The sequence below is a fragment of the Leptodactylus fuscus genome, chromosome 2 (assembly GCF_031893055.1).
Source record: "Leptodactylus fuscus isolate aLepFus1 chromosome 2, aLepFus1.hap2, whole genome shotgun sequence".
Taxonomy (NCBI): Eukaryota; Metazoa; Chordata; class Amphibia; order Anura; family Leptodactylidae; genus Leptodactylus; species Leptodactylus fuscus.
The window spans coordinates 75,168,175-75,184,623 of record NC_134266.1 but is presented as its reverse complement, the minus strand read 5'-3'; the positions used below and the strand labels follow the sequence as shown (position 1 = coordinate 75,184,623).

The 16,449-nt window shown below is 40.7% G+C and overlaps 1 protein-coding gene across 1 annotated transcript in view; it reads right to left on the bottom strand.

The window, feature by feature from the left end:
- The window catches only part of F5 (coagulation factor V), a 70,852-nt gene that overhangs the window by 38,948 nt on the left and 15,455 nt on the right, over positions 1 to 16,449 (bottom strand). The window contains exons 6-14 of the mRNA XM_075263995.1: positions 15,624 to 15,845; positions 13,888 to 14,053; positions 12,463 to 12,601; positions 11,492 to 11,588; positions 11,053 to 11,264; positions 9,723 to 9,867; positions 7,675 to 7,884; positions 5,736 to 6,861; positions 2,060 to 2,809 (exon numbers count right to left, since the gene is read on the bottom strand). Of these exons, the coding sequence (XP_075120096.1) occupies positions 2,060 to 2,809; positions 5,736 to 6,861; positions 7,675 to 7,884; positions 9,723 to 9,867; positions 11,053 to 11,264; positions 11,492 to 11,588; positions 12,463 to 12,601; positions 13,888 to 14,053; positions 15,624 to 15,845 (3,067 nt within the window). The remainder of the gene's footprint in view (positions 1 to 2,059; positions 2,810 to 5,735; positions 6,862 to 7,674; positions 7,885 to 9,722; positions 9,868 to 11,052; positions 11,265 to 11,491; positions 11,589 to 12,462; positions 12,602 to 13,887; positions 14,054 to 15,623; positions 15,846 to 16,449) is intronic.

Below are 16,449 nucleotides of genomic sequence, written 5' to 3'. Positions count from 1 at the left end.
GGCAAAGGTTCAGAAAGCATCCTCATAAAGAATTTTAAACTTTCTTCTGGGCCAAAGCTCAAAAACTGAATAGTTCTATTAGGGTGTGCTGGAGTGACAAATATGGAGACCATTCTTGTTTAGTGTATGTAGTAGTGCTCCCAGAGCACCTCCCCATGTCCGCCAGGTATATGAACATATTGTCAGGGTACAAGGAGAGCGAGCTTCTCCGTCGCATCGGCAACAATCCACCCCTCAACTCAAAAGAGTTCCCCAAAAGAAGTTCATCTCCACAGGGTCAAAGGCCTTCCCAATATCCAATGAATCTATTGCACTACTACTCTCATTGTCATGCTTAACCTATAGGTTAATGTATACTCTCCACAAGTCAATATCTGTGGTTTTACCTGATTGGCCTGTCCTGAGTATAGGTAAAATCACGGATCCCAATGTCTCATCGTAAATTATGTGCATCTTCCAATGGACTGTAACTTTTTTTTTCATGCCAGGTGAGGATAAACTAGACAGTCTTAAACTGTGCCAGATTTTCCACAATGGCTGAAGCTCAATGATAAGTCTGGTGTTTACTAAACCATGCCTTTTTCCAATAAGCCCCACCCATTTCCCAATAGGATCCACCCCTCTCTCGGGCAGTTCATAAAAAGGGTCTAAAACATTTAATAAATGGGGTATAAGACATGTACTATAGTTGTGGCACAAATAACACCAGGATTTTGGCCCATTTTCATTAGTAAATCTATCCCACTGTTTCTTAACTCCAATGCTCAAGTATCTCCAAAAGAACCAACATGATCTGAGGATATCCGATTCAGAGAATGGCCATTTCAAATACCTGTGCAAATCTAAAAAAAAAATGCCATACTACAGGGAACTTGAAAAATATAGTTGAGAAGCATTGCTTTAAGACATTGGAGCAGATTTCCTTTTTTAATAGATAGGTGATTAAGGTTGAGCCGATCCTGACTTTTCAGGATCGATTTTAAAATCCGATTTCTGATCATTTTTCATTCGAACCTGATCTCGATCTCAATTCCGATCTCAATGCAAGTCAATGGGATTTTTTTATTAATCAGAGATCGGATTTTAAAAGCAATCCTATTCACTATACAGCATGGAATCTAAGAATTGTTAGAATCCACACTGTGTAGTGAATCACTAAGTAGCCAGAGGATTTTTTTAAAATCCTCTGGCTACTTAGTCCCCCCTGGTGTCCACTTACCTCCAGAGATGGCTGCTCCGCTGTTCTTCGCCTCACTGCCGCTCCAGCTGCAGTCTTCTTCTCCCTTCGCTGCCCCCTCCCTGCCAGGTTAGGAGAGTGTGGGCAGGTACTGGGAGGGGAGATGTCACATCTCCCCGCCCTGTACCCGCCCGCACTCTCCTAACCCGCCCACACTCTCCTTACCTGGTAGGGAGGGGGCAGCGAGGTGAAGAAGACTGCAGCTGGAGCGGCAGTGAGGCGAAGAGCAGCCATCTCTGGAGGTAAGTAGCTACTAGAGATGTTACTTTAGTCTCCCATTAGAATGAATGGAGGCAGCCGGCGCGCAGGGGGTTAAGGCTGTGTGTCGGCTGCTTCCATTCATTCCTATGGAACCGCAGCGGAGCCTTCACACTGAGTATACACTATATACTCAGTGTGAAGGCATTGTGGGAAATACTACCAATCTCGATCCCACCTATAAAGATCGTGTTCGGAATTCCGATTGCGATCGTGAAATTTTCTCAACCCTATAGGTGATATATTGTTGGCCTAGTTTTAAACAAAAAAATACATCAAATTTTGGTGCCCAATGGTGCATCTTAAGCCTTGTTCTGTGCGAAAATCCTTTCCCAACAAGACCCTCCCCTTGTTGAACATGCTGCAAACAGTGTGCTGAATGACACATAAACGTGGTACAAGGCTTGTACGTCAGTTTTCTGGCACAAATTTTTAGAATTATTAGTAGATCTGTGAGAGGAACAAGAGCTTTCATGAACTAAAAAATGTACAAGTTTATAGCAATCAAATAATATAATAGAATTAGTAATTCAATATTAACTGAGAAGGAACAGAGACACGTACCTCCTTGAGCCTCCGGCGTAGTCCCAGTCCACTTCCACAGCCGCAATATAGTAAGTCCTTTTTGTTCCTTTTGAGGTTCGTAGGAAATTTTCTACTATCCTGTCAGGGTTAGTATAACGGTTTACATCATCTTCTGTCTGTATAACATATGGTTCTTCATATGTAATATATTTAGGCTTGGGTTTTTCGTCATCAATGAGGAAGTTGGCATCATGGTCATACTCCGCATAGTCACCTTCCTTTGCTCTGAATATTCCAATTGAAATTTCACGATTATTCCCCCGAGGTCTTAGACTGCTGGGATTATGTCCTCTTGGACCGAGTCCTCGTGGAGTAAATGTCCCATTTTTTATACCGTTGTGTAAAGAGTTATTTAGGGCCGCGTGTTCATCATTCAAGGTGCCATTTTTGTTATAGCCACGCACATTGGATTGGTCATTATTCACAGCAGTTCTTTTTCCTTTCACCTTCCCTGCTCTCTTTTTCTTTTTGAGATTCATAGCAACTGCTTTCTGCTTATTATTTTCATTGATCTGAAACCTTGACATCCTTTTGTAATATACTTTTTTATTTTCTGCGGGTTTTTCTTCTGTCATGTTACTTGCAGTTGTAAATGACTGATTTTCAAGCTCCTCAAGATTATTTTCTACAGTTTCGTTGGATATTAATATATCATTCTCTACGGTATATGTTTCCTCACTTGTCTCCTGGTGAAAGATACTTTCAATGATATTTCCAAGTATATGAGCGCTGAAGAATAAGAAGTAATTATAATGAGAAAACCTACATAATATAGCAAATATTCAGTAGTTTTTGTTTTTCAAAAAAAACCAACAAAACCCCCCTAAAACATTCAGGCTCAAATATGTCTTTTAATGTGGCTGCACTTCCATTCTATTCTATTGCTTGTTAAGGCTGAGGCCTCATGTTGCGGAAAAGATATGATTTTTTTTTGTTGTTTGCTATGGTTCTTTGAGCCAAAACCAGGAGTGGATTTGGCAGAAGAGAGACGTATATTTGTGCTTCCATTAGAGAACACTCACACGACCGAATTTCAGCCGCGAAACTCTTCGCGTGTTGACTGGATTTACAGTCCTGCAACTTATGTCGGGAGCAGAACCCTTAAGGGCCCGTTCACATGGGCACAGAGGGGGCGGATTATGGCGCGGAATCCACGTCATAATCCACCCCCTCACAATGGTGGTCTATGGAGACTGCTAGTGTTTGTTTTTCCACTAGCATTTTTTTGCCACTATAGGAAAAAAGAAGTGACATGACCTTTCTTGAAGCATATTCCGCCTCAGGAAGTCAATAGAAGTGAATGGGAGGTGGAAACCGTGACACGTTTTTTTTTTTTTTTTTGACAAAAACTGCAACGCGTTTTTTTACGGTCCATTCACTGACCAGGAGGGAAAAAACGCCTGGCGCTCCAAAAAAGGTCTCAAAGTCCAAAAACCGCTTCCTAATTAGGAACGTTTTTTTCTGGACCAAATTATGCCACACGTAATTCACGTGTGAACTTAGACTTACAGTATAGTTATCTACACTGCTAGGAGTTCCTGCCTACCAGCGACATACTGTCCTGTAATTAGTAACCCAAACTTGATTCCGATTACAGTATCGCACTGTATGTCACTGGGAGGCAGGGACTCCTATACTGCTAGGAGACCCTCTCCCGATATAAGGTACAGGCCACTAAATAGCCAACACATGGACTGAGTTTCATGGCTGAAACTCGGTCGTGTTAATGCGCCCTCATATTTCCAATTTCTTTTAAAGCCACTTTCCAAACAACAAAATCTGCAACAACAAATGCAGTTTTTGCTCAATGTGTAGTTTCGTCCTTACAAATGAATGTTGACAGACCTGATGGTCACTATTCCCAATTACAAAGATAGTCCCTATCACCTATCTACAGGACAGGTGATAGATGTATGATCGCTGGATCTCCAATAATTCCTACAAGGAGGGACTAGAGCACCTGTGTCGGAGAAGTTTTAATGGAGCCCTGGTCACATATGTGCTCTGCCGCTTAGCTGGATATCTATGGGAGTGACAGATATAGCCAACAGCTGTATCCATCTGACCTATAGACATTGAATAGTGGCAGTGAACGTATGTCCTTTTAGTACATGGTAACATCCCATCAATCCTACACTTATCATGTAAACTATGGATAGGTATTTTTTTTATTTGGATAACCACTTTAACTAACATAGGGACAGGGGATCTACTAAAGACTGTGCTAGAATCATCTGACCTATTCTTTAATTGTATAGTCTCTGTTTTCTCTTCTAAATTAGTAGATGGCCGTATTAGCACCCTTCTTTCTTATGATTTCTTTTCCAATTTTTAGTATTAATATTATAAACATTATGCTGTCAAATAAGGGAATATGGATAAGCAAAGTTTAAAAAAAGAAACCAACTTTATCGAGTTCATCACACAATTGTGTTTGTCCCCTTAAAATGTGTAGACAAAAGTGAGAATAAAATACCATATATCACAAAAACTAGTCTTAGGCTCCGTTCCACCAGCGTTAGATCTTTTACAGGGATTCCATTCCCCTCTCCTTTTGAAAAATACAGAGAGAAAAGTGCTTTTCTTTCCGCATTTTTCAACTTTTTCGGGCGGAAACCACGTGGACCCCATTGGGGTCCACATGTTTTCGTGGGTAACCGCTTTTTTAAGCTCAAAGAGAAAAAGAAAGAACAACACCAAGCTGCATAGTGAAGTACTACAAGGTGTAGGGTGCTCAGATCCAGTAAATCAATGACTCTCACCTTGTAGAGTTGCGAGGAATTCACAACTACTTGAAGTGCAGTAGAGCCATTTAGCAGAGGGTTCCTCTCTGATAATGGGGAGCAGCCGGGTCCAGACACCCAAAGGTGTTTGAAGGTCAAGTACCAGGACAACAGAAGAATCCAATAGGAATCACCAAGGTCCGCACTCTCACAATGTTGTAGTAGTGTTCCAAGTTCTTTATTCAAGTCACAAACACACAACGTACGTTTCAGGGTCAACACCCCTTTGTCAAGTGTTCAAGGACAGGCGCTACCTTGAACACTTGACAAAGGGGTGTTGACCCCGAAACGTACGTTGTGTGTTTGTGACTTGAATAAAGAACTTGGAACTCTACTACAACATTGTGAGAGCGCGGTCCTTGGTGATTCCTTTTGGATTCTTCCGCTTTTTTAAGCAGATTAGGTTTCTATTCAGCGGTTCCACATGCCAAACGCAGGTGTGATCTTAACCTTATTGTAACTCGGTCCCTTGCAGAGGACTGTGGCTGTGATCAGTGTGCTATCTGTGTATTTCACCGATAGCACACTGACCCATTCTTTATTTATGGGCTCATACACACAACTGTGAATTTCCTATTCCTGTCCTATTGTTGTCCTATTTTGTGGTCCAAGTTTCCGTGGCTCCTATTCATTTAATGAAAGCAGCCGCGAAAGCACGGCCCTGGCACAGACAGCACACGGGGAACATCCCCGTGTCGCCCGTGCTTTTAATTCACGGCAGGCTGGTTGCAGCACAGTTGTCTGCAACTGGCCTAAGACTGAATTCATATGCATACAGACTAGCTGTGTGGATTCTGTTTCCAGCTCATACAATGGTATACACTTTTTCGATAATATATAGCATAGTAGGAAAAGCAATCAAAGTGACTTACTCAAACATTTCTGCAAGTTCTGAATCATAAAAGTCATGAACTCTGTTGTGAGATGAAACTGTGGTGGTCGTATGAGTTTGGACAGGCGCACTGTCCTGTGTACTTGTAGTGGTTGTGACACCATGGAGATTGGTGGGTATAGCTGATGGTGATGGCCTAGCTGGCACCTGGTTCACTCCATCGATGGAATCATCTGTTTTATTGTTAGACGTTGATATAACCTGAGTTTTAACATCACTTTGTTCTGTAAATTGAGTTACTTGATTTGTGACATTATCTAATTTTGGTGACTCTGTAACGTTTTCTGGTCTCTCCAATAGAAAAACTTTGTCATCTGATTTCTGGATATCAGTAGCCTGAGGACCTTGGCTGTCAGTAATAGAATTCTGTAATTCATCATTTCTTTCATTGCTAGAGAGATCTTCGCCATAATCATCATAGTATATATATCTGTTGTCGATATTTCTAGATTCTGCAATGTCTGAGCCATCGCTTTGCATCTCTATTGATTTTCTATCATCCTCTTCTACTGAGGATTTTTGGACATATAATGTGGAATTAGTTGGCAAAATAATGTTTGGTTCACTTTCTAAGTCTGTTGTATTGTTTGGAATCCAACTATCCAATTCTTCTGTTTGATTCACATTGTCATACTGATCTTGAAGGACATTTTGCGACACGTTTTTTTCACTCAAATTTTCCCTTTCATTAGTGTTAAGGAAAGTATCATTTTTTGAGACGTACTCAATGACATCTTCCTTAAGAAAATCCTCTTCATTGAAATCTTCATTTCCCTTTGTTGAGTTAGCAGAAATATTTACATTTTCAGCACTGCTTTCCAATATATCTTCTAGGGCGATCGCTGTAAGATTTACACCTTCATATATTGCTCTACTACTGTTCTTAAGTGATCGAATATTAAACAATGCAGCCATTTTCTCATTGTAGTCTATATCTTCATTAGTAAATTCTAGTTCTTCAGAGTCTTCTCCTAAATCCGATCTAACTTCTGGATAGTCAAAACTAAATCCTTCATCTGGATAATAATCTTCTTCATGTACACATTTTGCATTCCTAAATCTCAAAGTTGTGACCTTAGAGTTATAATTTCCAAATGTCCAAACACCTGCAGTAAAACAAATATCATATGTGACATGGCAGAAGCTTTGTTAGTACAGCACCCTAGCTGAAAAAAATGTTTTTGCCTAAATAGTGCAGCCCAGGCTATTATCATATAATAATGCAGATGCTCTTATATATCTCTCTCAAGCCTCCTGCTTGTGATAGGTTCATCCAGGTTTTCATCTTGCAGGCAGGAGGCATGGAAGAGTAATAGGAAGCCACATCTTGTAGAACTTCACTGGCGATTCTGCACAAAGTACTCACAGACAGATAGTGAAAATCAGTGTAATTTTTTAACTGTGCAGCTAATCACTGTCAGGTCTCATCTACTATATTGTTGCACTTATGGTTTCTTCCACAGGGCACAAATAATACCTTCAGCAGCACTCTGTGTATAGAGAGACATACAGAGGAACAACAAAAGTAGGGAGGGAAGGTATCACACAACTTTCAGGAGGAATCTGACATGTTTATGTAATCTGGTAGTTTGCAAATGGTCACTGAACTTCTGTCTACACAGTAGAGCAAGCTCTGAACAGCTGCCCATAATATAAAAGTTCAATAAGTATAGCTGCAACTGGGCTGAAACTAACTACAATACTGAACTATCACTTGAATGGGAGCTGAGCGACAATATCCCAGATCAGCCACTACACAGTAGACAGAACTGGCTCCTTCTGGCATTGTACACTGTATAGATCTGGCAACTGGAACAATTGTAACAGGTTGGGCTCCCAACATTTTGTAATGGATGATGTACCATTAATTCCCAAGTCGATGTATTTAGCCATATGTATCATAATGCAAATGAATTTACCTTGATTACTCATTTCTATAGATATGCTTTCGGCAGTCATTGGAAAGAGCGTCACCATGTCTCCATTTCCCTGTTTATACCGGAAAATAAGCCCACTAAGCTGTAATGTAATGGTTTCGTCTTGCACCCCCACATTTGAAACATGCCACTGAACAACATGGCTGTGACAAAATCCCAGAATTGCATTTTCATAGCTATTTCCATTGATGCCTGTAACAATAAAAAGACAGTCAACCAAGAAAATAATATTTATTCTACCAGATTATTGAGAAATGAAGCCTAACAAGGAATGAATAATTGGATCAAAGGAGCCGCGACTAAAACAAGACCCAGCTAATAGTTTATGCAGGACCTGTTGGGAGGAATGTATCAGATGACCACATATGGCGGCCTTCATGTTCCTATTAATCCAATTATAGTCTTATGATTTTCAGTAACAGCATTAGGTCTGGTTATCATCCGGCTTACTTCAAAAGAGAAGTGTCAAGATAAGGTAATCCATTATACTCCTGGGCTTCTTTGTCTGCTAAGACTGTACATTTTATTTGTATGGTGATATGAGGAATCATTATACATTGTAGCATCTATGACTGTAAGGATCAATTATTTATCCATTACATGATGCATCATTTTGGTAAACCAATTCCACATGCTGTACATCAATACCCCTAATATATAATTGAATCAAAGCTGTATCATGTGGATTATCTGGAACAAAATATTCCAAGCAAAGTCCAGAAAGAGAAGAGCACATCCCAATGTTACTGGCCTAATGCCACGCCAAGGGAGTGATCCTCGGACCCCAGACACAGGGTGGCACAACCAGCAGATTTTTAACCCACAATAAATAAGCCTAAGTATTTCTCATATTATCATCAGGAGTCAATGAAAGGGAACTGAAAATTACTGTACAGTACAGCTTCTCCGCATAGAAGCATAGTGTGGGCACAATTGATAACCGCAGCACATACCATGTCAAATGTCAAAGTTAAATACTCCCACCTCCTACTTCCATCAGTGGGGGCTCGATCAGCCCAACCAATCACAACATGCCATATTGCGGCGTCCACCCAACGCTTCATTATGGCTGGTATGAGTAGCCGCATCATAGATCATGTGATCTATGGATCATGACAGGATCATGAGGCTGCATCAGTAGATGAGAAAATGTTGTCCTCAGTGGAACATTTTGTCACTGAAATTGAGACTGCGGCTGACAAATGAAGTGTCCTCCACATATAAAGAGCGCAAAGTTCTACCTTTGGTTAATTCGATAAATATCTCAAGTAATCCTGGATTGTTTCTATTCATTCTGGTTATAAGTACTATTCTTACAGCATTATACAAATGTTCATAGATCTCTACAAAGTATCTTCAGAAACTCCTCATTCTACAGTGAAACCTCTCCAAAAACCACCCCTTTATCCAGACCAGATTTTCAGTCCAGCTTCTTTGTGAAGACCGCCTAACAAGAATACAACATTTCAATGCAATATTGGGTGGCTGTCTCAAAGAACTTTCACTGTATATGTTATAATATATAGTGTTATTCTCATTTCTGTCCTCTTGTATATCACCAATGGAAAAATATCGGATCATAACAGAAGGGAGAGAGGAAACATTCCCACCCATATTCTTAGATAACGATTTCTGTCACGCTTGACGTATGATCCTCCTTCTGACTTAAAGAGGACTTTTCATCACCTCTACTGATTTCGGCACAGTTGGAATTTTTTTTCTCTAGCCCTCATTGTTCCTGAGTAATCATTTGTTAATTTCAGTACAGTTACGTTCTCTACTGTCAAGTGGGCGGTCCCATACTGTTTACTCCAGCGTAAAACCACCCACCTGTATCAGAGCATAATTGTCCTGGAACTAACATCAATGATTGCTTGGGAATGGTAGGTAATAGATAAGAAATTCCAATAGCACCAAAATCAGTGGAACAGGACCTATTGAAGGATACAGAGTTGGAATTGGTGGACCACTTCAATCTTATTTAAATTCATTTTATGTATTAAAAAAAAAGAAGAGAAGAGATGCCTTACTGTTGATGACATAAGAATTGTATAAGCTCTTTGAGTCCTTGTTGAGCACCTTGTTGCAAGCTTTTGGTTTGTTATGGTCATAGTACCAACTTTTGTTCTCATCAAATACACTAAACATTAAAACTTGCTCCTCATCAGCCTTTTCCTAGGAAGAAAGCAGCAAATACCTTATTGTGAATTTCAGTTGTATTAGGGAAGATCCACATTCCTTGCTCAATTCCTTGCACTCCTCCTGTTTGTTCAAGGCTATTTTAATTAGAATTGCACATATCTCACTTTTTGCTGAGCTTCTATAATGCAGTGGGAGACCACAGCAAAAAATGAGATATGTGCAATTCTAATTAAAATAGCCTTCTCCTGCGTCACTTTCTCATGGCCGCCAGGACAGTTATCCCACGCCACTGGCGTAGCTCTGTAACCCCCTCATTGATGGAATGGCTCCAGGAATTCCTCCTCATTAGGAGGATGGAGGCCTTGGTCGTGGAGGATTCTCCTACCTCCTCTAAGTTTGATACCCTCTGGTGGCTGTGGGTGGTGATTTGGAAGTCATCCGAGTTCTCTAGTCTTTTGTCATAATCCTACCCGGTCTCCCCTCCCCTCTGCCCTGGCGACCTCTGCCCTCTCCTCTCGTTTTCCCCCTTGATGTCTGTGTGCTCCCTGGTGTCTTTTTGTCTCCCCCCTCTCTCTTTCTCTTACCCCTGTTCTTCTCCTCCCTTACCTGTTTTTGGACTTGTATGTCCACTAGCACAGGTGCTTGCTATGTTGTTCGCACCATTGCCTGTATTCTGTACTGTGCATTTACCTTGTTTGTTATAAAACTCAATAAAAACCAATTACACCTTATTAAAATATCCTTGAACAAACGGGAGGAGTTTAAGTCCAATGTGCAGGAAGCCACATCCATCACATGTTGGACTTATACTCCTCCCGTATGTCCAAAGCTATTTTAGTTAGAGTAGAGTATACTTCTGCATTATACTTGTATGGAGTTCCCTTTGTAGATCTAAATCTAGGCTCAAAACCGGCATGTCTGTTTAGCGTAGATTCCCATCTGTATGAGGGGGCCTTATTAGCGGATTAGCAGATGGGCTCTCACAATTTTATCAAATAGTGCACTAAGAACCTCAAACATATATCTAGAGTTAATAACTATAACAGTATTGCAGTTTACACTCAATATACTTATTATTCTGTGTACATTTATTTTACTATGGAGGTGCTGTCTAATATTTTGTCTATTGCATTGAAACATAAACCATCACAATAATTCTAAATATTGTTCATGTGTTTCTTAATTTTTGTAATATGTCTTCTCTATGGAAGTTTTTACCTGTAGTCCTCTAGTATTTAATGCCATTGCCTTGCAAATAAGAAGTGTGCCCAGAAGTCCCGATGCCAAATCCTTTTCTATGTTAACAGTACTGTGATATATTCTTGTTAAACACTGTGGATCATAATTTGTAGGCTGATCAGAGTCCAGTATAGTCCAGAAATAGGTAGCCGTCTCTCCAGGCATCACTGTGCTATTCTGTGCCTCCTCACCTAGCCCAAAAACATATTAGACAGATCAGAGAATATGTATTAAAAAATAAACTACTCAACACCTGTATCCGTCGACCAATATATATGTACTATGTACCATATGTACTACTCGTTCTCAATAACATGGATAATGTTGCTAACAATTCTACCACAGGAACTTTACAACAAACTGTAAAAAACCAACACATTGTGAATTAAACATATAATGAAATGTAAAACTGCCATACCTTTTAGGTCTGGAACATAGCCTTTAAAGAATTTTTGTAATGACACGCCATGTGGATATATGTTGTGGGGTTGGCTACCCATGTTTTTAAAAACGACCTGGAAATACATATGACAACATATAAAAGCCTCCATGAACATCTCTTTTAATATTCCAGGTTAGATCATTGGGACAATGACCAATCATGAGAATAAAGGAGATTTTAGCCGAGCACAGAACATAAGCAACATAGGCCCAGGATCTGATAAAAGCACATTACAACTCAGACTCATTGACTTGTATTGTGGCTCAACCCCGTGACGTGAATGAGACTGAGCTCCAATACTAGACTCTGCTCGTCACTGCAGTTTCGGATGGTAAGACCTGCACTGATCACATATTAAGGGAATATCGTAGCAATATGACAATTATTATTTGTATAGAATCACTTTCTACAATAGACCCAGACCTCTTATTGTATTTGTGGTTAGTCAAGGTGCATATTACAGATCGGTCAATAGAATGGGCATATACATTGGGAATTATTGCATATTTTATGAGACATTTTATTGGACTGTAATTTTACCTTCAATTTTAATTTGAATACCAGCGGGAAACAGTATGAAATAAAAAAAAAACAAAAAAACAGTCTTCACCCATTAACCCATTAAAATCCCCCGTCTACACAGTGTCCCTACTCTAGTGGTCTTGGACAGTCCATGGCCTCGGTGGTGATGCTTACATGTACATGACTGATGAGACCACTATATCTCTGCAGCAATCATGTGACCATTGTAAGTGATGTCATCAGTGCAAAACCAGCAGGGAACAGTAAAGCAACAGTGCTGCAACATCTCAGGGTTTTAACAGGTGAGTTTATCATTCCGTTCTGGCAGGCAAATTTGTTAAAGCTCCAGAAAACTCCTTTAATTGCTTCTAATCCAATGACCAGCTGTCAGAAATTAACCTTAAATAACAGTCTGTAATACGCACCATAATTGTTTCCTTGACCTGGGCACGGATGACTGGCCCGATCAATCCAAGTTCTCTGGTGTTATCCACGGTAGTTGTGAAGGTGCTATCAGTGTATTGCTTATAGACTACTTTCTTAAATGGATGGTGGCAGTACGTTCTAAGGGCGAGAGAGACGTCCATTACTACACAGTAGAACAATACTTTGTATTTCTGCCATGTAAAGAAATATGTCAGATAAATCTTTTTATATTTGCAGTGATTGTAGATTACGCTAAGTTCACACTAGCATTCCGGTGTTCTGTACTGAAACCCTATCCACTGAAAAAGTGGTTACTCGGAGAAAACCATGGACACTATAGACTATAATGGGGTCTGCTGGGTTTCGCCCAATTTCCGTCTGAAATCGGCAAAGAGGAAGGCTCTGCTTCCAGGACTTTTCTCTCTGCCTATTTTAAGCTGAATGGGGGACAGAGTCCCTGAATGCTGGTGTGAACTGACCCTTACTACTGCTCTTGATATTCTAATACCAACATTTGCTACTGAGCACTACAGATAACAGAAACCAAAGGAACCCATTAAACTAATCTTGTTTTTACCTTTTGTGTACCTTAAATTATAAATTAAAACATTTTTACAATTGTAAAAAAAAAAAATCACATGTGATGCTTACTGGAAACCAAAGTGAGAGTTCAATAGTCTACTCCATCTGAAATGTGTAAGCGTTTGTCTGCACCATATTATGGTTTTGATCAATTTAATTAGAAAATGAAAGTCTCAGAAAAAAGGGGATCCCCAATGTTGAAGGGTATCAGTTAGCAGACAATATTCAGCGCCGCATCTCTAATGAGGCAAGGTGAGGCGACCCCGCATCACCCCGCCTACGCTGAGATGTAGACATCTTACTGCCGAGTGAAGAGGAGGCAGCAGTGGGAGCAGCGGCGCGGTCGATAAGTAAAAACTTTTTTAAAATAACTGTTACACTTACACTTCGATCCAACTACTGTGTGATATATATTGGGCATGTACAACCAAATAGATGCGTATAGCGACTGTCAGACATGCCCAATCAAAAAGATGAAAGTGAAGTGAAATACAGAATTGTCAATTTCAAAGAAGGAATGTCTGTAACTTACACTTAAAAGGAATCTACAACCACCAAAATCTCTTGTAAACCACTTACAATATATGATGTTGTTTATGGTATGAAAGTACAGTTTTCTATTGAGAAACTTAATTTTTAATCTGTATACAATGAAGCTGGTGCACTCAGGCTGTGCCCATATCTGCCAGGGAAGTCATTTTGCTTATAATCAGCACATCAGAACATGTCTATCTTTATGTTAAGAGGTGAAAATCCGGCAGGCTTGGCCACACCTTGTTTGCACCAATTAGCTCATTTACATAAAGATTGAAGTTGATTTTCTTAAAGTATCAGATACTTACCTCTCAGATTTCTCTGATGTCCCAGATGCATAATCCCAATTAACTTCTACGGCAGCTATATAGTAGTCCCACTTCTGAATATATCTTGTTTGAAAAATAGATGTTCTATGTGTCCGGTGTTCTGTGTTAGCACATGACTCTACCTTCAAATGACCATGCATACCAGCTAATAAAGGAACAAAGCATATAACAATTCAGTCATAAGGTTATCTTCTTTATTAATGTATTATCTTACATAAGGAGCTACATAGATGGCCAGACAAAAGGAAATGAATGAAAATTTTCAGACTTTCTTGGTGGTCCGAGTTAGTGAAAGGGGTTAATTCTATGTTCCTTAAAGGGATTCTATCATTAAACTACCTTTTTTTCTAATGAACACGTCGGAATAGCCTTAAGAAAGGCTATTCGTCTCCTACCTTTAGACGTGGTCTCCACCGCCCCGTTCCGTAGAAATACCGGTTTTAACCGGTATGCAAATGAGCTCTCCGCAGCAATGAGGGCGGGCCCCAGCGCTGAAACACCGATGAGCGCGTCCCCATTGCTGCCCAGAGCTCTTTCCTGCGCCGCCTCCTTCTTCTGCAGCAACTCCGCCTCTTCTGGCTTCTCTTGCTCTTGCAGTTCTATACAGGAGCATAGAGAGGCCACCCCAAAATGGCCGCCGGCCAGCTCCTGTATTGAACTGCAAGAGCGGCTACCCCAAAATGGCCACCGGCTGGCTCCTGTATTGAACTGGCTGGCGGCCATTTTTGGGTAGCCGCTCTTGCAGTTCAATACAGGAGCCGGCCGGTGGCCATTTTGGGGTGGCCTCTCTATGCTCCTGTATAGAATTAGAAGAGCAAGAGAAGCCAGAAGAGGGGGAGTTGCTGCAGAAGAAGGAGGCGGCGCAGGAAAGAGCTCTCGGGCAGCAATGGGGACGCACTCATCGGTGTTTCAGCGCTGGGGCCCGCCCTCATTGCTGCAGAGAGCTCATTTGCATACCAGTTAAAAACGGTATTTCTATGGAACGGCACGGCGGAGACCACGTCTAAAGGTAGGAGATGAATAGCCTTTCTTAAGGCTATTCCGACGTGTTCATTAGAAAAAAAGGTAGTTTAATGGTAGAATCCCTTTAATGGCTTAGGGTAGTGAAAGGGTTAAGCTCAGCTTTCCTGGTGGTCAAGGGAAGTGGAGGGGTTAATATCGCTTTCACTGACAGTACATGCTAGTGGATGGATTACTGTACACATCCCTGTGCATGAATGTAACGTGCTTGTCAAGTTGGGTTTTATCTTCTTGTTCCGCACTTGCCAGACACAATATCCACAGAGTATACCAAAAATGACTGATAGGCGAGGGTCTGAGAAGTGAGACTCACAACTATTAGACATTTATAGAACAACCTGGGAATACTCCACGTGTAATATGGTTTAGGGGATATGGTGCCATCACAAGATCAATACTTTTTTTAAGTAAGGTATTTTTTGCATCTTGTACCAAAGAACGATATTATTATCAAAATGATCTGGGTCATAAGAGCAAGGATTAAGGATGTTTTTAAGTTAAAGTCTAAAAGTATATTTCGGTATATATGATGTTGTTTAATGGCCAAATATCAGATATTTCCTAGTAATGAACAAACGCCGTCTGTATTTCATAAGACATTAGGATTTCTCTTGTGTATTCTCTTCTGCTTACAAACGTATACATTTCACGCCAAGTATTGTTTAGGTATATGGCTACATTAATGAAAACCTTACCTTCCAGATGTTTTTCAACAAGAGAAGATATATTCCAGGTGCCAGTCTGTGACACGGTCATGTTTGCGGTGGTGGATGCCATGCTAGCCAGACTTATTACAGAGACTTTATGATGATTTTGCTCCAGAGAATGTTGAAAGAAATGAATCGAGAAAAATTCAGGTTTGGAACTCAAACCCAGTATATGCCAACTAATTCTGTCATTAGCACAGGCCGTGAACGCTGAAACACAAATACCATTATGCGACACTTACACAGCACCCACATAAGAGGTGTAGTGAATACAATGTAAGAATGGCTTTATATGTTTGCAAATTCCCAACACACGTACACAAACTTTTTGGGGCACAAACTTTTCTAAGAAGAAAGTGTACAGTCTGACTTTTATTCGACAGTCGGGCATACACATGAAGCTATAGAAAAACTAGAAAAAAAATCATTAGGAAATTCAAATTAACTTTGTTGCTTTTAGACCATGGCGGGAGCCTTTGGAAGAGTTACAGGAAGATGTTATACTAAGATGGAAAACAATCATCCCAACTATGCTACAAGCAGTGGCGTAACTACTGTGGTAGCAGCTGCCACAGGGCCCGGGACATTAGGGGCCCGGGGACAGACGCTTCCCCTGTGGTTTTTTTTCCCCTTAATAGGCTGCTACCTCCAGCTGGTAACGGGCCCCAGGGCTGGCTTTAGGGGGTGGGGGTCCTGGGCAATTGCCCAGGAGCCCCACACCCTCTAGGGCCCCATACCTTCCCTACCATAAGGAGAAGATGGGCAGAAGACAAATCACTGCTAGATGCAGGGCTGCAGATGCTTCTTGTAAAAG